The sequence below is a fragment of the Hemiscyllium ocellatum genome, chromosome 45 (assembly GCF_020745735.1).
Source record: "Hemiscyllium ocellatum isolate sHemOce1 chromosome 45, sHemOce1.pat.X.cur, whole genome shotgun sequence".
In the NCBI taxonomy this organism is placed as follows: Eukaryota; Metazoa; Chordata; class Chondrichthyes; order Orectolobiformes; family Hemiscylliidae; genus Hemiscyllium; species Hemiscyllium ocellatum.
In genome coordinates this window covers 3957978-3981837 of record NC_083445.1, presented here as the reverse complement: position 1 = coordinate 3981837, position 23860 = coordinate 3957978, and the positions used below count along the sequence as shown (strand labels likewise).

The window sequence follows — 23860 nt, the reverse complement described above, 5'->3', positions numbered from 1 at the left end:
ACTGGAGATTATCTATAATCTTGTGTTTATGTTTACCCTATCTCATTCCTTTTGACATTCCCCCCTTTTCCACACCCTTCCCCACTCAACCCTCTTTAAAGGCCACAACTCATGCAATAGAGTTCAAGTTTCAATGTTACTGACATCCCCCTTACTTCCGTCATGTGTGTCTCTGTCTGTAAGGATAATGAATGTCAGTGGGTTATTCCAACAACAAAAGTGGCAGCGAATATTCTAGTGTGGGGTTCAGATAAACTCAGCTCAGTGTTCAAGGTAAACATTGGAGACACTGCCGTTGGACTGGGTTGTACACAGTTTAAAACTCTCACAACACCAGGTTATAGTCCCAACAGGTTTAATTGGAAGGACTAGCTTTCAGAGCGCTGCTCCTTCTTCAGGTGGTTATGGAGGACGCAATTGTAAGACACAGAATTTATAGCAAAAGGTTACAGTGTGATGTAACTGAAATTATACATTGAAAAATATCTTGATTGTTTGTTAAGTCTGTCATCTGTTAGAATGACCATGTTAGTTTCTCCTCTTTGATACATAAATCACAAAACCTTTTTTTTAAAAAGTTACATTCTCAAGTGAAAAAAAGTTTTGAGATTTATGTATCAAAGAAAAGAAAGTAACATGGTCATTCTAACAGATGAGAGACTTAACAAACAATCAAGTTATTTTTCGATGTATAATTTCAGTTACATCACACTGTAACATTTTGCTATAAATTGTGTCTTACAGTTGTGTACTCCACAAACACCGGATGAAGGAGCAGCGCTCTGAAAGGTAGTGCTTCCAATTAAACCTGTTGGGACTGTAAGCTGGTGTTGTGTGATTTTTAGCCCTGAAGTGTGACTGTGGAGTTTCTGGAGTGGGGCTCATATGGCTCTATAGCCTTCACCAAATTTCTTAATGGAAACAGATTTTGAATCCAGAAATGTGCCTCTGTGAGATGATCCGCTGTGGGGTCGAGAGTTTGCTGATGCTATGGTGCCATTCCTTACTAGCTCCATCCCTTGGTCACTGTTTGGGGATGAAGGGGCTGAGTGAGGGAAGGATGCATATATCAGAGAAAGAGAGAGACCAGGGTTCCCATGAGCTGAAAGGTGATGAAGAAGGAGTCGGATTATTGATCACTTAAAGGGGAGGTAAGAGATATGATCACTGAAGGGAGCAGTGAGAGATATGATCACTTGAAGGGGAAGTGAGAGATATGGTCCCAAAGGGACTTCGGCAGACCTCATTAAGCAAACCTTTAGTTACATGTGCTAACCTGTCGCTTTGACACCACATTCATGAAGCCCCTTGGGGTGAGATTACTCCATCCATACATGATGTTATTCAGAACATTTGCCTGTGATAGACAATACTTTAGTGATGTTCCTGGATCAACTGAGATGGAGAGGATTAGACTCTAAACTGCAGATTTCGGTGTCCTGAGTTGCATAGTTGTATCTGAGCACTTTCATAATATTTCCTCTCTGTGAGAAAACATTGCAATTAGATTAAGTATGTACATCCAGATAAATGAGAGAGCAGTTTATGCAGATAATAGCTTTACTAGATGATTACCTGCAACAGCGGATTGCCTAATGAGTAAGGGGTACCTTGACTGAAACCTTGAAGATCCTGAGAAAGCAATGATCGAGAAAGCACAACAAAGCCTCTCCTTCCTCAAGAGGCTAAGGATATTCACCGTGTCCACAAGGACTCTTACCAATTTTTATAGATGCACCACAGAAAGTCTCCTATCTGGATGCAGCACGGCCTGGTAAGGCTACTGCTCTTCCCAAGGCTGCAAAAGAGTTGTGAACACAGCCCAACATACTTCCAGCTGCCTCAGAAAGGTATCCAACACCATCAAAGACCCCCCTCACCCCGGTTACAATCTCTTCCACCCTCTTCCATCAGGCAGAAGGTATAACAGTTTGAATACAAAAACAAACAGGTTCAAGAACAGCTTCTAACCTCACTGTTATCAGACTTCGGAAAGGACCTATTAAATGTTGATTCTGATCTCTGTCTCTCTGCGGTTGTAAAACTGTATCCTACACTCTGGTCTGCTATCCTGATATACTTTGTGTGGTATGATCTTTCTGTATAGCACACAAAACAACACTTGTCACTGTTTCTCGGTACATGATACGACCATAAATCAAATCAGTCTATCTTGTGGGAGAGTCTAGAACTAGGGGTCACTGGTTCAGAATGAGGCAAAAAAAGTTCTCTGAAGAACGAGAGTCTTTAGAACTTCCTACCTGAAAAGGTGATGGAAGCCGAAACATTAACTATTTTGAAAGTAGAGGTTAAGAAATTCTTGTTAAGCAACGAGGGTAGGCAGGAATGTGAATGTAAGGTTACAGTCAGATCAGTCGTGATCGATTGGAATGGTGAAGCAGTTTCGAGGGGCTGAATGACCTACTTTTCTCCTGATTATTATGTTGTCCATGGCAAGAACAATTTGAGCTAATTCCTCATTATGTTTATCAGTACCCTGTTAAAGGTTATGGGCTTAATTCTGATTTCTGCAGCACTTGATATATTAATATGCAGGTGGCAGGCACTGCATTGGATGTGAATAATTAAAGAGCTTCAAGGTGATTAAAGATGTTGCTTTTTAACTGCCACAGTTTAATTCCCTCAAGGGTTTTGACAAAAATAAACTCCAAACTTAGGGGTCTTGTGGCACAGTAATGGTGTCTCTATCTCTGGGTCAAAGGTGCAGGTTCAAATCCGACCTATCCCCAAGTTGCGTTATACTGCATCTAAACAGGTTGATTCAAATAAAATGAAAATCTCCAAACTGTGAGAGAACCTTTTAATATCCGATTTCAAATGCTACTTCAGATCTTCCATTCTGCATTATGGCAACTGACCTGAGAGTGAAGATTTTGTACCCTCCTGTCAACCACCTCACTACTGCTCAGTTTGATGTTGCAGTCACGAGGTTACAGTTAGGTCCAAGCAAGGGGAGGACCATCAAAATGTTGATATTAGTTTTTAAAAGAATTAAGACTTGAGCATTGCTGAGAAAAGGCACATTTTGTCGAGGTTTTCATCTTGCACTCATCAGGACAATTTGCAAGAAAATCAATTCAAGGGGGAAACCACCATTTATACTACACACGAAGAGAGTGCTCTTTGGCTGGCAAGAGGACTCTTATTGGTTGAGATCTTGCACCTATTAATGATGACTGACAGTTAACAGTCAGGCTTTGTTTAAATTTTAACCTAGGCAGGTTGACTCTAACTGGGCAAGGCATTGCCCTGAGAAGCGAACCAGCGAATGGCTGTCGCCTGTTTTGTTGAGTTGAATAGGGCACTGTGTTTGTATGTGTTCTTTCTGTCTAAAGAGTGCAGGTCCTGTGTGTTAACATATCCATTTAAAACAGGAGGCAGCTATTGGTTTTCCTCCTGAGCTTGTATTCTTGCAAATTGTCCTGATGAGTGCAAAGCAAACAGCTTTGACAAAATTTGTCTTTTTCAGCAATACTCAAATTCTATACTACAAAACAACTAGTTCAAAATTTACTTTCTCTGCAAGGTATGAAACTTTTATTTTACCGCAAACATTTTTCCTCCCTGTGGAACCTTTCCTGACCTGACTCTTAATAGTCTAGAGAATGTGTGGAAAGACTAGAATCACGCTAACCTCAATATTGAAATATAAAAAAAATTTAATCTGTACCCGGACCAGCAGTGCTAAAAACTGGACGAATAATCCAAGACCATGAACTGTAATCCCACCACGGCAGTTGGGAATTTGAGTTTATTTTCTTAAGTAAAAGTAACCTGGAATATAAAAGTGACGTGTAGGTGTGGGACTGTCGTAATAACCCAGTTGGGTCACTAATGTCGTCTTACCCACCTTGGTCTATGTGTCACTCCAGTCCCATATGAATACCCCTTGCTAACCTCCGTCTGAGATAAACTGGAAACTTGGAGACTGGAGTTGATGAATACAGCACTGCCTGAGAAACCATTTCAGCATTCCAGAGACAGAATAATTTGTTTTTTAAACTAGCTTTACTGGATATTTGAACAAGAGTTTCATCCATGTTATAACCTGTCCTGCCCTCCTAGAGCAAGCTGGAAATGAAACTGCAGCTACACGTGCCCTTGCATTCTGTATGCTGCCTGATTTCAGTGTGCTCACAGACATGAACCTACAGAGCGAGGCTGGTGCTAAAGTGTTGAGAGTGTGGTGCTGGAAAAGCACAGCACACCAGGCAGCATCCGAGGAGCAGGAGAATCATGTAAAGTGTGGAGGATCATTCAGCAGTTCCAATCTTCATGAAAAGCCCACCATCACCACCTCAAAAAAATGTCTGTCTGGAATTGGTCATTTTGAGTTAAAGTGGTGCTAAGTCCAAAGATGTGCAGGTCAGGTGAATTGGCCATGCTAAATTGCCCATGGTGTTAGGTGCATTAGTTAGAGGAAGGAGGGTTTAGGTGGGTTGCTTTTCAGGGGGTCGGTGTGGACTTGTTGGGCTGAAGGGCCTGTTTCCACACTGTAGGGAATCTAATCTAAACTGGGTGGTCAGGCTGGAGTGACCTGTGAACAAGACTTGAAGTCTGAAATCAGTTATTGGAAAGAAATGTAGGAGCAATATACTGCGGTTGCTGGAATCTGTGCTGAAAACAGAAAATGCTGGAAATCACAGTGGATCAGGCAGGAACAATGGATCGATAGCAAGCTAACATTTTGAGTTTAGATAACTCTGATGAAGAGTATCTTTCCATGAATGCTGTCCGACCCGCTGTGTTTCCAGCAATTTTTGTTTTCACTGTTGAGAAGAAATGTCTATTTCCCACACCAGGTTAGATTTGATCTCTGAGGAAGAAACCTACCCCAGGTGGGGGGAATAGGTTCCAGCCCCTGAACCATGTGTAGCTATCCTGTTGTGGAAAATGCTGCTGTGTGGAATCTTGGTGATTACGAGTCCGATCTGCTCCTGAAACCACCAGAATCCCTCTATAAAGAGCAGCATGTTTTCATTCACATAGAGCCTTGTTCTCAGGTCATCAAAATTTACAACCAATGAGGCTAATTTTTTTTTTGCAATAGTGTTGCTACATGGGAAAGCAAAGCAAATAGCAAAGAGTTAAATATCCAGTTAAAGCTGCTTCTGATGTGGACTTGCGAGAGGAATATTGGCCAAGGCACTGGGAGAACTCGAGTTCAATAATTCTGAGGGATGTGAAATCCTGAAGAAAGAGCAGGGATTTTGTTCATCCTTTTCCAAGATGTGGCTGGTGTTTGTAAAGCCTTCATTTAAAACCGAGCCATGTGTTCCTGCACAGTAAGACTACCCAAACAGTAATATGATAACCAGCAGTTATTTCAATGTTAGGTAGGCAGTGTTCTCATCCAAGGTATCACCTCTGACAGTGTGGCATCCCATATAGAAAGATTGGGTATTACTAGACAACACAGTGGCTCAGTGGTTAGTGCTGCTGCCCCACATTACTAGGGAGCATGGATATTTTTGTATCGAATCCTATCGTGTGGAAACAGGCTCTTCAGCCCAACAAGTCCAGACCAACCCCTCCGAAGAGTGACCCATCCCTCCCCTATTCTACATTTATTCCTGTCTAATGCACTTAACCTGCAAATCCTTAAACACTATGGGCAATTTAGCATGGCCAATTCATCTAATTTGCACATCTTTGGACTGTGGGAGGAAACCGAAGCACCCAGAGGAAACCCACGCAGACACGGGGAGAATGTGCAAACTCCACGTGTGAGTCAGTAGTGCTAACCACTGAGCCACCATGTCGCCCTGGGTTCAGTTCCACCTTTGGGTGACTGTGTGGAGTTTGAATATTCTCCCCGTGTATGCCTGGGTTTCTTCCGGGTGCTCCAGTTCCCTCCCCAGTCCAAATATATACAGGTTAGGCGGATTGCCCGAAGTGTTCAGGGATTTGTAGGCTAGCAGCATTAACCATGGGAAATATACAGACAGGGTAAGGCGATGGGCCTGGGTCGGATGCTGTTCGGAGGGTTGGTATGGACTTGTTGGGCTGAATGGACTGTTTCCACACGGTAGGGATTCTAAGGAGTGAGTGGCAAGGATTTGGCAGATGGAGTGTAACATGGGAAAATATTCACTTCTTGTTCACTAGTCACACAACATTAGTATGCAGTTACAGTATGTAATTACGAGGTGAATGAAATACTATCAATGATTCTGAAACAAATTAAATATGAAAGTAAGGATGTGATTCTTCAGTTATACAGGGCATTGGTCAGACCAGATTTTGGACTCTTTAATTAAGGAAGAATGTAAATACATTGGAGTAGATTTACAAGATGGATACCTCATGATTGTTTGGACAGATTGGGCTCACTTCCACTGGAGTCTGAAAGAGTGAGGGGGGGGGGGGTGACTAGGTTGAAGTAAAGGAGGTCCTGAACGGTCTTGGCAAGGTGGATGCGGAAAGGATATTTCGTGTTGTGAGTCAGTCCAGAATTAGGGCATGCAGTCTTAAAACTAAAGGTCACCCTTTGAGGACAGATATTTAGAGGAACTTTTTTTCTCTCTCTCTCTCTCAAGGGATTCTATATCTTTGGAACTCTCTGCCTCAGAAGGTGGAATCATTGAATATTTTGAAGAGAGAGGTGGATAGATTCTTGTTCACCAGGAGAAGCCAGGGCAATCAGGGATTTGACAAGAACACAAACAGACTGGTCATGGTCTTATTGAATGACAAAACAGGCTCAAGGGGCCAAATGGTCAGTCTGTGCTCCTATTTCATTCATTTAGATGTGCACTGCACAAAGTGGGTCTGCCTAGATTCTGTGCTTAAGTTTCTTGAGTAGGAGGTAAACCCACAACCATTTAGCCCTGAGTGAGTGTGTCAGACTGAGCTTTGCAGGTGAAATGCTACACGTTAAACATATCAATGCTAATGCGTTTGTCTCCTCTTCTATCCTAGCAGATACTGCAGTGTGCTGAGTGGATACCATGGCTCAGACCCTGCAAATGGAGATTCCGAACTTTGGGAATAATATCCTGGAATCTCTGAATGACCAGCGACTCCAGGGCCTGTACTGTGATGTTTCCATCGTTGTCAAGGGACAAGCTTTCAAGGCACATCGTGCAGTCCTAGCAGCAAGCAGTTCCTACTTCCGTGACCTGTTCAGTTCCAGCAACTGCACCAGCTTTGAGCTTCCCACAGCTGTCCAACCACAGTCTTTCCAGCAGATCCTGGCGTTCTGTTACACCGGCCGGCTCAGCATGAATATGGGTGACCAGTTCCTCCTGATGTACACAGCCGGCTTCCTCCAGATCCAGCAGATAATGGACAAGGAGACGGAGTTCTGCCTGAAGGTCAGCTCGCCACGGTGCGACTCCCAAGGTCTCCACGTGGAGGAGACACCCTCAGAGCCCCCGAGTCCTGCCCAGGTCTCTCGCTCGCTGGCAGCCACCCCCCTCTCGCTAGTGTCGCGTGTCAAGACAGAGCAGGCTGACTTGGACACTGTGCAGTTCACCCCCATCGGCAAGCGCCTGTGGGAGAGCGGCCAGCGGGGGGAAGGGAATGGGGGTGCTGCTTCCAAACTGGCTCGGGTTTCACACGGAGCCCCTGCCAGTCGGCAGCAGGTCTGTGCAGCGGGAGCACAGGGCACCTCAGACCGCACCAGCCCTGGCACGTCCAGTGCCTACACCAGTGACAGTCCCAACTCCTACCAGAATGAAGAGGATGAGGAGGAAGAAGCTGGCGACGATATGACAGAGGAGCACTACAGACAGATCTGTAACATGTACACTATGTACAGCATGATGAATGTTGGATCACCAGGTAAGCCAGCTCCATTTCAGTATTACATCCAAAAGCTGCTACTCTTATTGGAAGCATTGTCTTCCATATCATCTCCCCGAATTTGAGTCTCCTTTATCATCTCCCCCAGAGGAATGGGTAGAATTTTCAGGTCAGCTGTAAAATGGAGAAGCTCCGTATTTCCTATATCATCAGGAGAGTGTTTGTTCCCAATGTCCAGTGCAAAGCTTGCTCAGGGTATGTAACTGCCTGACATGAGCTGTTTGATGCCCATGCGGTGGGGAGCATTTGGTGCACATGTACTGGATGTCGATTTAATCTAAACCATCAGTGAGACAGAAAGCTAAGACATGAGTTTTGAGAAGATTTGTAGCTCAGGTTGAGGTTCTGGATGTAGGTTTGTTCGCTGAGCTGGAAGGTTTATTTCCAGACGTTTCGTCACCATACTGGTTAACATCTTCAGTGTGCCTCAGGCGAAGTACTGTACATGATTCCAGCTTTCAATTTATATGTTTGGGTTTCTTTGGGTTGGTGATGTTATTTGCTGTGGTGATGTCATTTCCTGTTCTTTTTCTCTCACAAAACATGACCCTCTCTCACTAGAATCCTTACATACAGATGAGGAAGGACACCACTTCGACTAAGACAACACATCCATCCTAGGACAAGCCAAACGGAGACACCCACGAGAATTCCTAGAAGCATGGCATTCCAAGCGGAGCTCTATTAACAAATACATTGAGTTAGACCCCATCTACCCCTCCCCCCCCCCCCCCTTCCCAGGGAAAAAAGAACTGGAAATGACATCACCACATGAAATGATGTCACCAGCCCAAACATAGAAAGCAGGTATCATGCACAGTGCTTCATCTGAGGCCCACTGAAGATGTTACCTAGTAGGGTGACAAAACGTCTGGAAATGAACCTTCCAGCTCAGTGAACAAACCTACACCCAGAGAAAACTAAGACAGCTGCCTTTGTGGATGATGTTTATTGATTACTCGGTCTTACAGCTGCTTTCACCCTGCTGTAGTTTTACAGGTGCTTTCTGTATTCATAGATGTTTGTTTTGAATTGAGCTGTTTTAGAGATGGTAATGCCCACCTCTGGAGTAGGAGGGTCTTGAGGCTCGAATCCAGGTCTCCTATCTCAGAGGTCAGGACAGTAACACTGCACCATAAGATCCCTCCCATCCCTATATTAACTTACTTTTATGATCAACCTCTGGAGCAGGTGGGATTTGAACCTTGGCCTTGTAGTTCAGAGGTAGGGAAACTAACCCTGTGCCACAAGAGGTCCCTACCATCTATATATTGTACTCAAACATGACATCACCACAGGAAATGACATCACCAACCCAAACATACAAATAGAAAGCAGGAATCATCAGCAGTGCTTCGCCCAGAGGCCCACTGAAGATGTTACCTAGTAGGGTGACGAAATGTCTAGAAACGAACCTTCCAGCTCAGCGAGCAAACCTACATCCAAAACCTCAACCTGAGTTACAAATCTTCTCAAAACACAGTGTTCAACAATTAATGGCTACCACCTGTTTCTCTTAACTGTAAATAAAGGCATTAACAATCTCAATTATTTTATTAACCAGCCGTTAACAATGGGAGTTTTGGTATGCATGCAATGGGGAGGATTCTTGTGGTAGTGGCCCTACCTCTGGACAGGTTGATTGGAAAATACGTGATGGGTTGTGTTTGAAGATAATGCAGATAGATGCCCAAAGTAATGGAATGTCGTTGGTTAATCCAAAGCTGTTGGCTGAGTTGCAAACAAAGGCTACAGAGCTGTACGTCTGAGTGACAGGAGAGCTTAATTTGATGCTCAAGATAAGTGATTGGAACTGCTTTGTTCTGGGCAACAGTAAGTGGGAGGAAAAACAATGTGGCCCTTCATTTTCTCCCTTTCCTGTAATATTCCCAAACACATCAGACCTTACTCTCAAAATGGGGGCATTCAGAGATTTCCACGTTATAGAGTCATAGATGTACAGCGCGGAAACAGAACCTTCAGTCCAACTCGTCCATCCCGATCAGATATCCCAACCCAGTCTAGTCCCACCTGCCAGATTCCCATCTATCCATTTCTTCCTTTTTCTCAAGCACAAGGCTCAGTGAGCTCTGATGGAAATCGAGCTGGGTATCTGTCTCTTTTCCTGTGGGACAACCCATCATCTGACGACAAATTCCCAGGGTTTCCATGACTCCGTACCCTAGGGTGTGAGGACATTCTCTATGACAGAGGAGTCAGTGGAGAAAAAGGCATCAGCTTCTTAGGTGCCTACATTCCTTTTAAAACAAATAAAGTCTTGCATTTATATAGTGCTTGTCTCACCCTCAATTCCTGAGAGGGACTGTTGGTCAGATTTCTAGAGTGGGACTTGCAAGAAAATACTTCATCGGGGAGGATAAAAAAAGCAGTGTATAATATTTAACTAGAGTGAGAACTCTGAGGTACAGAGGAATCTGGCTGATTTGGTACATGAATTACAACAAACAGATGCAGCAAGAGGGGGAAGATGGAACATTGCAAGGGAATGGAATATAAAAGTAGAGATGTATGACAGTTCAAAACGGTATTGGTGAGACCATACCTAGGGTACTGTGTGGGGTTTTGGACTCATTATTTAATTAAGGGTGTAAATGTGTTAGAAACAATTCAGAGAAAGCTCACATGACTGATTGCTGGGATGAGCTGTTACCTTATGAAGAAAGGTTGGATCGGCTGGGCCTGTTCCTATTGGAGTTTAGAAAAATGAGATCTTGTGGAGGCGTACTACATCCTGAAAGGGCCTGGCAGGCTGGATGATGGAAGGATGTTTCAGGACAGACTTAAGGAGTATTGTTTAAATAAAAAGGATCTTTCATTTTTGAGTCTTTGGAACTTCCTTTCCCAGAAAGCAGTGGAGACACAGGCACTGAATATTGTGCCTGAAATGTATGTGTGACTAACAAAGGAGTCTGAGATTATCAGGGTAGGTGAGAATCTGAAAGTGCGGCCCCATCACTGATCCCTGTGGCATACCATTCACAATTTGCTGACCATAAAATACCTATTTTTGCCTAATGTTTGCTGTTAGCTAACTAATCTTCCACCAACGCTAATATATCATCCCCAACATTATGCAGTTTTATTTTCCTTAACATTTGTAACACCTTATTAATACCATCTCGAAGTCAAAGTGCAGTACATCCAGCTGTTCCCATGTATCCTCAGTACATAGTTTCTTCAAAGAACTACAATAACTTAGAGTCATAGAGATGGACAGCATGGAAACAGGCCCTTTGGTCCAACTTTGAGTTATCAACAAACACATCGAGTTAGACCCCATCTACCACCTCCTGAGAAAAGGAACAGAGAGTGACTTCACCACAGGAAATAACATCACCAAAGGAAATGACATCACCAACCCAAAGAAACCCAAACATATAAATAGAAAGCAGGAAGTTTCAGCATTGATTTGCATAAAGTCCACTGAAGATGTTACCTAGTAAGGTAATGAAACGTCTGGAAATGAACCTTTCAGCTCAGCGAGCAAACCTACATCCAAAACCTCAGACTCAGCTAAAAATCTTCTCAAAACTCAATAAACCAAAATGAATAAATACAATCTGATTGCAATGACACCGACATAATTGCAGGATGATATGGATTGGATCCTGAATTTGAAGGCTTAATGACATTTAGGAACAACGGGAAACTAGGAAGAGGAGGAAGAGGTACACCTCTGTTAGTTAATGCTGGTATCACCAGGTTGCAGCAAACAGGGTGAGGAGTTTGGGTAAAAGCATACCAAGGGTTGCAACTCTTGTACCGATCCGATTATTCCAGTCATTTGGTTCATCTCCAGCACCTCCTGATGTTTAATTTTTGGTAATTATCTCTCTGCCTCATTTATCCAGGTTATAGGTCATCACTTTGCTTGTTATTCAGCTGTTGACACTTTACTTACACCGTCTTGACACTTTTGATCACCTGCACTCACACCAGTTGTATGATCTTTTGATCTCTCTGCCTATCAATTTTGTGTCAGTGTGCTTCTCTCTCACTTAACCTGGCGAAGGAGTTACGCTCTGAACGCTTGTGGTTTTGAGTCAACCTGTTGGACTATACCCTGATGTTGTGTGACTTCTGGTTATTATTAAAGACATTATTCCAGGTCACTTCAAAAAAAGACAAGGTAATCAGTCAGAGTCAACCTGGTTTTCTGAAGGGCAGATCATATCATGAGGGGCATGGATAGGATAACTAGACAAGGTGTTTTCTCTGAGGTGGGGGGATTCTAGAACTAGACAGAGGTTTAGGCTGAGAGGGGAAAGATTTAAAAGAGAAACTTTCTCACACAGAGGGTGGTGTGTGTATGGAATGAGCTGTCAGAGGCAGTGGTGGAGGCTGGTACAATTACAACATTTAAAAGGCATTTGGATAGGTACATGAATAGGAATGGTTTGGAGGGATATGGGCCAAGTGCTGGCAAATGGGACTAGATTAATTTAGGATATCTGATTGGCGTGGCTGAGTTGGACCAAAGGGCCTGTTTCCATGCAGTCTATCTCGATGACTCTAAGTTATTGCAGTTCTTTAAAGAAACTATATATTGTATATTATATATTATACATGGAAACAGCTGGATGCATTGCACTTCAACTTGCAATGAGCTTTCTCTGAATTGCTTCTAACATGTTTACACCCTTAATTAAATAACGAGTCCAAAACCCCACACAGTACCCTAGGTATGGTCTCACCAATACCGTTTTGAGCTATCATATATCTTTACTTTTATATTCCATTCCCTTGCAATGTTCCATCTTCCCCCTCTTGCTGCATCTGTCTGATGTAATTCATGTACCAAATCAGCCAGATTCCTCTGTACCTCAGAGTTCTGCCATCTCACTCTAGTTAAATATTATACACTGCTTTTTTATCCTCCCTGAAGAAGTATTTTCTTGCATGTCCCACTCTAGAAATCTGAGCACAAATTCTCAGCAGTCCCTCTCAGGAATTGAGGGTGTGACAAGCACTATATAAATGCAAGACTTTATTTTTTTCTAAAAGGAATGTAGGCACCTAAGAAGCTGATGCCTTTTTCTCCACTGACTCCTCTGTCATAGAGAATGTCCTCACACCCTAGGGTACGGAGTCATGGAAACCCTGGGAATTTGTCGTCAGATGATGGGTTGTCCCACAGGAAGAGAGACAGATACCCAGCTCAATTTCCAGCAGAGCTCACTGAGCCTTGTGCTTGAGAAAAAGGAAGAAATGGATAGATGGGAATCTGGCAGGTGGGACTAGACTGGGTTGGGATATCTGATCGGGATGGACGAGTTGGACTGAAGGTTCTGTTTCCGCGCTGTACATCTATGACTCTATAACGTGGAAATCTCTGAATGCCCCCATTTTGAGAGTAAGGTCTGATGTGTTTGGGAATATTACAGGAAAGGGAGAAAATGAAGGGCCACATTGTTTTTCCTCCCACTTACTGTTGCCCAGAACAAAGCAGTTCCAATCACTTATCTTGAGCATCAAATTAAGCTCTCCTGTCACTCAGACGTACAGCTCTGTAGCCTTTGTTTGCAACTCAGCCAACAATTTTGGATTAACCAATGACATTCTATTACTTTGGGCATCTATCTGCATTATCTTCAAACACAACCCATCACGTACTTTCCAATCAACCTGTCCAGAGGTAGGGCCACTACCACAAGAATCCTCCCCATTGCATGCATACCAAAACTCCCATTGTTAACGGCTGGTTAATAAAATAATTGAGATTGTTAATGCCTTTATTTACAGTTAAGAGAAACAGGTGGTAGCCATTAATTGTTGAGCACAGTATGTTTTGAGAAGATTTGTAACTCAGGTTGAGGTTTTGGATGTAGGTTTGCTCACTGAGCTGGAAGGTTCGTTTCCAGATGTTTCGTCACCCTACTAGGTAACATCTTCAGTGGGCCTCAGATGAAGCACTGTCCATGATACCTGCTTTCTACTTATATGTTTGGGTTGGTGACATCATTTCCAGTGGGGATGTCATTTCCTGTTCTTTTTTCCCTCTCGGGGGCAGTAGATGGGGTCTAACTTGATGTATTTGTTAACAGAGTTCCGGTTGGAATGCTATGCTTCTAGGAATTATCGTGTGTGTGTCTGTTCGGTTTGTCCTAGATTGGATGTGTTGTCCCAGTCGAAGTGGTGTCCTTCCTTACCTGTATGAGCTGAAAATGTGTTGCTGGAAAAGCGCAGTAGGTCAGGCAGCATCCAAGGAACAGGAGAATCGACGATTCGGGCATGAGCCCTTCTTCAGGAAAAGCTCATGCCCGATTCTCCTGTTCCTTGGATGCTGCCTGACCTGCTGCGCTTTTCCAGCAACACATTTTCAGCTCTGATCTCCAGCATCTGCAGTCCTCACTTTTTCCTTATCTGTGTGTAAGGATACTAGTGAGAGAGGGTCATGTTGTTTTGTGAGAGAAAAAAAAACAGGAAATGACATCACCACAGGAAATAATATCACCAACCCAACGAAACCCAAACATATAAATTGAAAGCAGGAGTTTTGAGAAGATTTTTAGCTGAGGTTGAGGTTTTGGATATAGGTTTGCTCGCTGAGCTGAAAGGTTCATTTCCAGACGTTTCATTACCTTACTAGGTAACATCTTCAGTGGGCTTTATGCAAATCAATGCTGAAACCTCCTGCTTTCTATCTATATGTTTGGGTTTCTTTGGGTTGGTGATGTCATTTCCTTTGGTGATGTTATTTCTTGTGCTTTCCTGTGTTTTATGCCATCAGTTCATATATGTTGCTTTAAATGCATTGTGCACTTAGGGACAGAGTCTTTAGTTATATTGATTTTATTATTTAAGCCTCTAGCTTTCTCTGTAGATTTGGTACTTGGCTCCTCATACTAACAATGCAGAACCTATTTCTCTATCCTACTTATGTCGTTGGTATCTACATGGAGAACAATGACTACATTCCTACCCTTCCCACTGCAAATTCTTTACCAGAACTGAGTAGATGTTCCAAGGCACCAGGCAAGCAACACAACCATTTGAAGTTTCACTCCTTGCTGCAGAGAATAGTGTCAATCCCCCTCAACATAGCATGCCCTACAACCATCACAGTCCTTTTCCCTCCCCTCACATAAATGGGTTCCTCTACCACAGTGCCATGTTGAGTTAGCCCAACTGCCCCGCAGCCCCAACCCACATCCAAACTTGGTGAAAGAATCTCAAATTGTTGAACAATTCCAAAGGCGGAGACTCTTGCCTGGTGGTCCCCTTTGCTGCTCAAGTAGCAGTTTCACACACTCCTTTCTCTGACCACTTATCAAATCAGAAGACCCCATCTTAAGCGATGTGGTTGCCTCTTTGTACAACACACCCAGACAATTTCCCCCTCCATGATGTGCCATAGTGTCTAGAACCTGGTCTCCAGCTCAGTGACTCTGAGTCCAACTGTGAACACTGACAAAGGGGCAGCGCTGTGAAAGCTTGTGATTTCAAATACACCTGTTGGACTATAACCTGGTGTTGTGTGACTTCTGACCTTGTCCACCCCAGTCCAACACTGACACCTCCACATCATTGCCATAGTGGTCCAATGTAAACATTGAGAAGTTCTCAAATGCTACAACCATGGCATGTTGCCTGCCCTGACATCTTTAATGTGTTTTAGTTAGATCCTTAATTATTTCAATCAATTATATATTTTACTTTTTAAAAGCATTAATGACCTTACTAACCGTTCCTAAACTATTATAAACCATAAAAAGGAAATAAACTTTCACCACTTACCAGCTACTTACCAAACAGCTAACTTCTCCCCTGGAAGTCTCCTGCTTGTCTACCTTGCACTCCAGCATCTGCATACCTCTGACTTCTTCCCTGGGTCAGAGCAACTACCAATTCCTACAGGGTGAAAAAGTAAGAAACAACAAAGGTTCACCACCTTCCCCTTCTCAGTTAAACTTCCTTATTCACCCGACTGTCAGCACTTTGTTCAAAGTTTCACTGAGATGCTTCTCTTTATGCGCTCTGAGTTATCTCAGTTTTAGGGATAGAAAGCACAATTTAAGCTAATTGTCCAACATAAGCTGTTCTCCAGTGTATATTCCTGCTGAAGCCTGGTTTAAATTTCAAATTTAAGCAGTTAATTTTGGATAAATGTTAAGGGTGAAATACAAACAAACCTGGCTGTTTAGAAAGATTCCCCTTGCTCTCTCAATCCCCAGCACACTGTTCACAGTCACACTCAGTGGGTCGTTGATAGCGTGAGTTGAAGGTGAGGGGTGGAGGAGGGACAGCGACTTGGAAATCTGCCTGTTTTCATGTTGAATGTTGTATATAATGTCGTCACCAGACTCGTTTCATTGTTTCTCCTTGCCAGCAGTCGAGCGGGTCGATGCCCTGCCTGATCACTTGACCACAGATGCCCGTTCAAGAGTGCGGATGAGGAGGGACCTGGCAGCCTTGCCAGCTGAGCTGATCACCCAGATTGGTAATCGATGCCACCCCAAGCTTTATGCAGAGGGGGACCCCACTGAAAAGCTGGAACTTGTTACAGGTACTGCCCACATTTCATGTTTTCCTTCTTGTTTTCATTCACCTATAGAACGTTGGCATTGTTGGCTAAACCATAACTGCCTTGAGAATGTGGTGGTGAGCTACCTTCTTGAACCACAGCAGTCCTTCAAATGGAGGTACACCGACAATGCTATTGGGAAGGTCATTGTAGGCTTTGACCCAGTGACAATGAAGGAACAGCGATATAGTTCCAGGTCAGGGTGTAGTGGAACTTGTAAGTGGGGCTGTTTCCATATAATCTGCTGCCTTTGTCCTTCTAGGTGGTAGAGTTCATAGGTTTGGGAGGTTAGTGTGTACATTTTGTAGATGGGACACCTTGCTGCTATTGTGCGTTGCTCATGGAGGGAGTGAATGCTGAAGCTGGTGAATGTGGTGCCAATCAAGTGAGCTGCTCTGTCCTGGATGGTGTCAAGTGTCTTGAGTGATGCTGGAGCTGCACCCATCCAGGCAAGTCGGGAGTATTCCATCCCACTCCTGACTTGTAGATGATGGACAGGCTTTGGGAAGTCAGGAATCTTTCACATTTTGTCAGGCCTCTCCACTCCCTAGCTGTTCCACCCCTGACCCACGCTCCTGTTTGTGAATACCTCCTGAGTTTGATTCGTTATATTTTTACAGGAACTAGTGTCTTCATCACTCGAGCCCAGTTAATGAACTGCCACGTATGTGCAGGAACGCGTCACAAAGTCCTCCTTCGAAGGCTGCTGGCATCCTTCTTTGATCGGTAAGAAGCAAAGTGGAATTTCCAGCAGAAGACTGTTAGAGAAACTCAGCAAACCAGACAGGCTGTACTGAGAGGGAGAGAGAGAGTGTGTGAGGGAGGGGGGGGGAGAGAAAGAGAGAGAGAGTGTTCATGTTTCAGAGCTTTCAGCAAAACTAAGATGATGTTAAAGCTTTAAAGCCAGGGAAATTGGGAGTTAGGGAAGAGCCAGCGTCTGGAGAGCAGGAGCGATTACATGAGAAAAGAGTCCAGAAAAATACGCAGGGAAGTGTGGGACGTCTGAGAAAGAAGGAAACCGAGGCTGAGGTGAGATGATTCCCGAGGTACATTAAGTATTGTTTTACACAGTGTTATTCTGCTTGTTTTTCTCTCGTTATATCCTGGTGCTTTGTATTTCGCGGTCAGCAGCGAGGAGAAGATGCAAATGTGGTTGAACGGCCTGGTGATATCTAGTCTTCTTGCAATCGGTGCCTGTGATCCCAAAACCCAGAGCAAGCCATACTTTCACAGTAGGGCAAAGGAGGACTGGGAGTGGGAAATGAATTTGTAATTTCAGCCTCGTTCTTTGAAAGTTTTACAAACCAGGCATTGGATAGAAAGGAGCTTGTTCTAAAGAGCTGACTTTTGAGTAGGAGACCTGAAGTTTGCACGACGATATTATTCTGAATGGGATACGTTTTATGCTGATGCCCTCTCTTGCCTCAGGAACACACTGGCAAATAGCTGTGGCACTGGGATTCGCTCGTCTACAAATGACCCAAGCAGGAAACCTCTGGATAGTCGGGTCCTTAATGCTGTGAAAAGTGAGTATAATGAGACCTGCACTCACAGGTCAGCCCTTGAATTTCTTTATAAATATTCTGTAGACGCTACAAAACTCTGCTACTCTACCTGACCAATGTACAAGCAGATTCAAGAACAGCTTCTTCCCCACTGTTGTCAGAGTTTTCAATGGACCTCTCAAATGTTAATGTTAGTCTCTCTGTCTCTGCACCTTCCCTGTGGCTAGGACACTGTATTCTGCACTCTGTTCTGCTGTGCTACCCTGATGTACTTTGTGTGATATGATCTGCCCGTAGAGCACACAAACCAACACTTTTCGCTGTATCTTGGTACTTATGACAATAAATCAAACCAAATCAATGTCCAAGGCTAAAGCAACCCACTCACAACCTTTGTGTCTTATTTGACCCCTTCCTGAGTCTCAACCACATGTTCACCTCCTCATCACTTAACTTTACCATCATAATGTTGCCCAACTCTCTCTGCATCAGCTCCTCTATTGCTGACTCCAAAAACCATTCCTTTGTCATATCCATGCTCAACTATCCCTGCTCCAACAATAGCACAACTTCAAGATTTTCAACGCTGTTAGCATTTCCCTCCTTGGTCTCATCCTTCTCTATCTCTGTATCCTCTTCCAAACCAGCAACGCTCCGCGAATTCTGCACTATGGCCATTTTCACCGTCTACCTCAGCCCTCTACTTCCACCTATTCCTATCCCTACCCCAATGTACCATCCTCGTCACCCCTCAACCTATCCCCAATGTACCATCCTCGTCACCCCTCAACCTATCCCCAATGTACCTCCCCACTGTCTAACCATCATTCTGCCCTCACATTCTCCTTAGTCCCACTGTAATTGCCCTCAAAGCTGCCCCAGCTCTCCCCCATCTCCATCCTACCCCTGACCATCCCTTACCGCTCCCTGTGCACCTCCCCTAACCCTGCCTTCCCCACCTTGGCAGCTATGGTTCCTATGTCAAGCAAGGTTTTGGTCATTGGACCAAAGTTTCCATCTTGGCTTGTCATCAGCTTTTGACTTTTTATGTGGAATGATCTATTATGTTACAAGCCCAATATTAGTGGAACTTAGTGTAGTTAAAAATCACCAGATGTCTGGAAGGGACATTCGTTCGTCCCCAGTCCTGTGGTAACTCAGAATTCTGTAGACTGTTGCTGACATTGTTTTCCTCTGGAAGACCTCCTGTTTCTCCCGACGAGAGAAATACCCAGATCTCAGCCACACTGCCTCCCGTGACATCTTTGCTGAGAAGGGAATTGGCGCTGTGCCGGGAGAACACCACAATCTCTGTGAGATTGTGCAGTACTTGGCAGCCTTCTGCCAGTAAATCAGAGGCCATTTGTAAAGGTTGACTGAATCTTTACATATGCATAGTGTTTATAAACTGCAGCTCTACTGAAAGTCGCCCAACATAGCTGCGCTGTGGAGGGGCTGGTACATTTGGACCTCGCAGTGATGCTGCTGTTGTCAAACTCACTGCCTCAGCCCAGACCAAAAGAAACGACTGAAGTGCCAGAACTTTATAGATGGCCACACACGGTCTCCCCAGCAAGAGGTCGGCACATTGTGGTGAAGAAGAGGGGTGAGAAAATACCTATTTAATTTCTTTTTAGAAAATTAAAGCACCACAATTAATTCTGAATTGCCATTCAAATCTGCATCAGTGAGGTAAATTAATGAATGTATCTTACTATGTTCAGAACTGTCAGTCATTTGTACAGGCATGACCAAGACTAATTAGTTGTGTGTGTGTTTTTGTTGGAAATTGCTTCTTAGTGCCCCAGTTGTCATGTAGTTCCTGCTGTCATCTGTTACTGCAGCAGGTTAAGGGGAACTACCTGGCCAAATGTCAAAGCAGCTGTCCCCTTTCATTTCACTTGCTGGCTGGGTATATCCTGGAAAATGAACCTGCTGCATCAACCATGAAATTACATGAGCAACAAAGCACTTATTCAAATTAATTCTTCCTCTCAAATTTTGGACTGTTTCCTTCTATCAGCTGTGCTTTCTGGCTGTCCAGCGTACTGCACTGTAAACACACGTTTCTAACCAAGTACGTTTTCTTTCAATTATGTAAAATTGAAATAGATTCTGAGTGAAAACTGAAAGAAACTGCAGATGCTGTAAATCAGAAACAAAACAACAATTGCTGGAAAAGCTCAGGCAAGTCTGAGAAGAGAAATCAGAGTTAACATTAGATTCCCTACAGTGTGAAAACAGGCCCTTCGGCCCAACAAGTCCACACCGACCTGCCAAAGAGTAAACCACCAGACTCATTTCCCTCTGACTAACACTCTGGGCAGTTTAGCACGGCCAATTCACCTAATCTGCACGTCTTTGGATTGTGGAAGGAAACCAGAGCACCCGGGGGAAACCCACGCAGACACGGGGAGAATGTGCAAACTCCACACAGACAGTCGCCCGAGGTTGGAAGCGAACCCGGGTCCCTGGCGCTGTGAGGCAGCAGTGCTAACACTGAGCCACCGTGCCGCCCACACGTTTCGGGTCTGGTGACCTTTCCTCAATGTTCTGAGTAAGGGTCGGCGGACCTGAAATGTTAACTCTGATTTCTCTCCACAGATGTTGCCAGACCTGCTGAGTTGTTCCAGCAATTTTTGTTTTTGTTTTAGACTCTGGGTGAGCTCTCCTTGGCAAATTCTTGTGAAAGTCCATCGCTGTGTTTATATGGTGAGTTTAACATGAAATGGCCGACAGTATCTCTCAGCAGTAGCTTCAGAGAAAACCGGACGTTGTCCTGAAGAAGGACCAGTTGCTAACGGTTTGATTAGAGAGGAGGATTTTAAAGAAGGGGAGGCAGAATTGAACAATCCATCAGATTAAGACTAAAATTTAGTTTAATCCTGTAATTGGCATAGTTTGGTAAATATTTGCAGCTTCTATTTACAAAGTACATTCAGGACTTTGTGGGCAGTGACAGTGAACATCAATTGTCACATCAATAGGCCACCCTGGGAGTGGAATTTAACTTGAAAAGGCCTACTTGAAAAGGGATAGGAACTACTGGATCAATCCCTCCTGCTTAGTGCAAACCCCTGACTTGGTAATTAGCTGGCGTTTTAGTTTCTGATAGGTTTAGAGAGATCACTAACAAAGTTCCTGAAGATTAGACTGAGTCTGTTTGGGATTCCCCTTCACAAACACACTTGCCTAGCCTTACACTGAAAGGTAAAGTCACCATAGCCCTACCAGACCATATGTCTGCTCTCTCATCATCGAGAGACAATTGGTGGTGGTTTAACCTGAGGGTCACCACACCTCAGGTGAAAGGAGAGATTGAGAAGGAGAGTCCTACATGGTAACCTCAGCTGGTGTGGGAATTGAACCCACACTGTTGGCATCACACTGCTTCGCAAATCAGCTGTCAAGCCAGCTGAGTTTTCACTAGACACTAGAGGCCAGCCCAGGGGTTTTAATTGTATACCCCAATATGCCTCTGGGCCTTTTGAAGAGGAGAAAACTGGGAATGGATTGCAGTATTGAATTGTTCAGATGAGTGAGTAAGACTGCTCTAACTCTGGTATTATTCTCTCTAACACCTCCCTCCCCCAACCCCTGCAGTCTACTGCCAGAATTTCGCCCCCAACTTCAAGGAGAGTGAGATGAATGCCATTGCAGCGGATATGTGCACCAATGCCCGACGGGTGGTCCGCAAGAGCTGGATTCCCAAACTGAAGCTGCTGATGGTAGAGGGGGATGCTTACCACTCCTTTATCTCGGACACTACAGGTGTGAACCTCGAATCGGACGTACTGAATACAGAGCAAGCCTTTGACGCAGCTAGTCATGATGGAGAGGCAGGGTCTTCCCTGGAATCTGCTCCGTGATGGGAGCTACCGTGGAAGGAAGGGTCAAAATCCCAGGGTTCAATCTACAATGACCCACAAGTTCCAGACACACTCAAACCTGACCATCTTGTGCACATAAATACTGTCTAGAGGTACAGATACAAAAAACTATTTATTCTGCATTGGTGAGCATGATAAAATGAAAGGATCTGAGCAGTTGTGGGGGGCGGTGGGAGGAATGACTATATCAAAGAGTTAGGAATTGCACACAGGCCATTGGCCTGTGGGTGACTAGGGTAGATATTAAATGGACATGCCAGCTCTCCAAGGACTCAGCCTAGATTGAACTCTGAACACTAGCAGCCTAGATTAACCCAGCTAGGTTTGAGCAGCCTATCCAAAATGGAGACTGTTACATTTCTAACTCCCAAATTGATTTCCTTCATGCCTGGCCATCTTTCCCTCTGTGTCTAAAATCTTGAAGGTGACACCATTCTGCTTTGGCTGGGGGTGGGGGGGAAGGATGTGATACCTGGATTTAACACGGGGTTTGTATCTTCCTGAGTGTCTGGCTTTTTGTTTCACTATACACTACAATATTATTTAATAATTGTTTTATAAGCTATGGTCTTAAAGGTTTTTAAGAACTGCTCTGTTTAACCACGATAATGTTGAACCTTTTGAAGGCTGCATTGGTAATGCTGCTTACTAGAACCAGTCTGTGCTGATGAATGAGGGCAGATCTCACTCACTGAGATTGTTCCCAGTTTTTACCGAAATTGCTGCAACTGGGATTTTGGGTTGCAATAATTATTTCATTGATTTTCTCTGCTGAATTGTATGATTTGGTTTTACTAATGCATCTTTGTAGCTCTTTAAAATTGGGTTCCAAGTGATTCAACCTCCCCTGAAACCATTCTTTAAAACACACTTAAAACAAAGAACTTCAGATGCTGGGGATCTGAAATGAAAGAAAAACAGAAATTGCTGGAGAAACTCAGCACGTCTGGCGGCATCTGTGGAAAGAGAAATAGAGTTAACATTTTGAGTTGAAAATGTGTTGCTGGAAAAGCGCAGCAGGTCAGGCAGCATCCAAGGAACAGGAAATTCGACGTTTCGGGCATAAGCCCTTCATCAGGAATTCCTGACGAAGGGCTTATGCCCGAACCGTCGAATTACCTGTTCCTTGGATGCTGCCTGACCTGCTGCGCTTTTCCAGCAACACATTTTCAACTCTGATCTCCAGCATCTGCAGACCTCACTTTCTCCTCGAAGATCTTAACATTTTGAGTCCAGAGTTAACCTTCCCTCAAAACCCTCCTTCAAACAAAACCTACCTACCTACTTCTTATTGTAACAAATCCAATGAATTCAGTCCAAGTCCATTCTCTGTCGTGTTTGTCCCTCCCACGTCCCATTAGATGTAAAATGAACATAATGAACAAAACCATGAAATTTTCTGGGTGACAAACAAAACCTGAAGACAGAATCCAGAGCCTTTAAAGCACACCTTCAGGACACAGAAACCACAGACCTCCTGTCCATCACCTGTCTGTCTTACTCTGTGATACAAGACATGGAGAATAGGAGCAGGAATAGGCCATTCGGCCCCTCGAGCCTGCTCTGCCATTCAATATGATCAACAGTGAGTGCACTGCAATAATCCCAGCCCCACCCAACACCGCCCACACCCCCCGATATCCCTTGATCCCTTTCAGCCACAATTTCTGATGCTCAGCCTGTTGCTTCATTTTAGAGTGTGGTGTCACTCAGAGATACAATGCATGCACAGACAACACACAGATGCACACATACAGGTGCCTTTACACACACACACACACACACACACACACACACAGCACATGTACGGACATGCACGCTTATGCAGACATGTTCAAACATGCACCACACTTACAAATGCCTACAAATACAACATGTGCAAAAATGCAGCACGTGTACAGGCATGTACGCATAGCACATGTGCAGTAAACATAATGGAAATTTTGCATTTGTGACAAAAAAGCACTCCCCAAAAATGATAGATAATTTTCCAGTTCCTTGAAAGATGTGCCTGATTAGTGCCACGCCCTGCTCTTTCCCCATAACCTGCAATTTTCTCATTTTCAAATATAGCCTTTCCAATTCAAAGTTCC

General features: G+C 44.0%; 1 protein-coding gene across 2 annotated transcripts; it reads left to right on the top strand.

Annotated features, from left to right (window-relative positions):
- The first annotated feature begins 6966 nt into the window (after window positions 1-6966).
- Window positions 6967-22784, top strand: LOC132835925 (nucleus accumbens-associated protein 1-like). Of its 2 annotated transcripts, none has more exons than XM_060855037.1 (5): window positions 6967-7806; window positions 16181-16354; window positions 16993-17098; window positions 17801-17898; window positions 21481-22784. In XM_060855037.1, exons 1-5 carry the CDS (start codon window positions 6972-6974, stop codon window positions 21744-21746), a joined length of 1479 nt encoding a protein of 492 aa, XP_060711020.1. In that variant the 5' UTR covers window positions 6967-6971; the 3' UTR covers window positions 21747-22784. The 2 variants fall into 2 exon arrangements, with proteins under 2 accessions (XP_060711020.1, XP_060711019.1); XM_060855036.1 differs by having other exon boundaries at window positions 16178-16354.
- Window positions 22785-23860: the final 1076 nt, after the last annotated feature.

Coding starts and splice junctions, on each gene's coding strand:
- LOC132835925 (XM_060855036.1), top strand. CDS start 6,972: ATGGCTCAGACCCTGCAAATGGAGATTCCGAACTTTGGGAATAATATC. Junction 16,355..16,992: donor AAAGCTGGAACTTGTTACAG/GTACTGCCCACA, acceptor ATATTTTTACAG/GAACTAGTGTCTTCATCACT. Junction 17,899..21,480: donor GGTCCTTAATGCTGTGAAAA/GTGAGTATAATG, acceptor CAACCCCTGCAG/TCTACTGCCAGAATTTCGCC.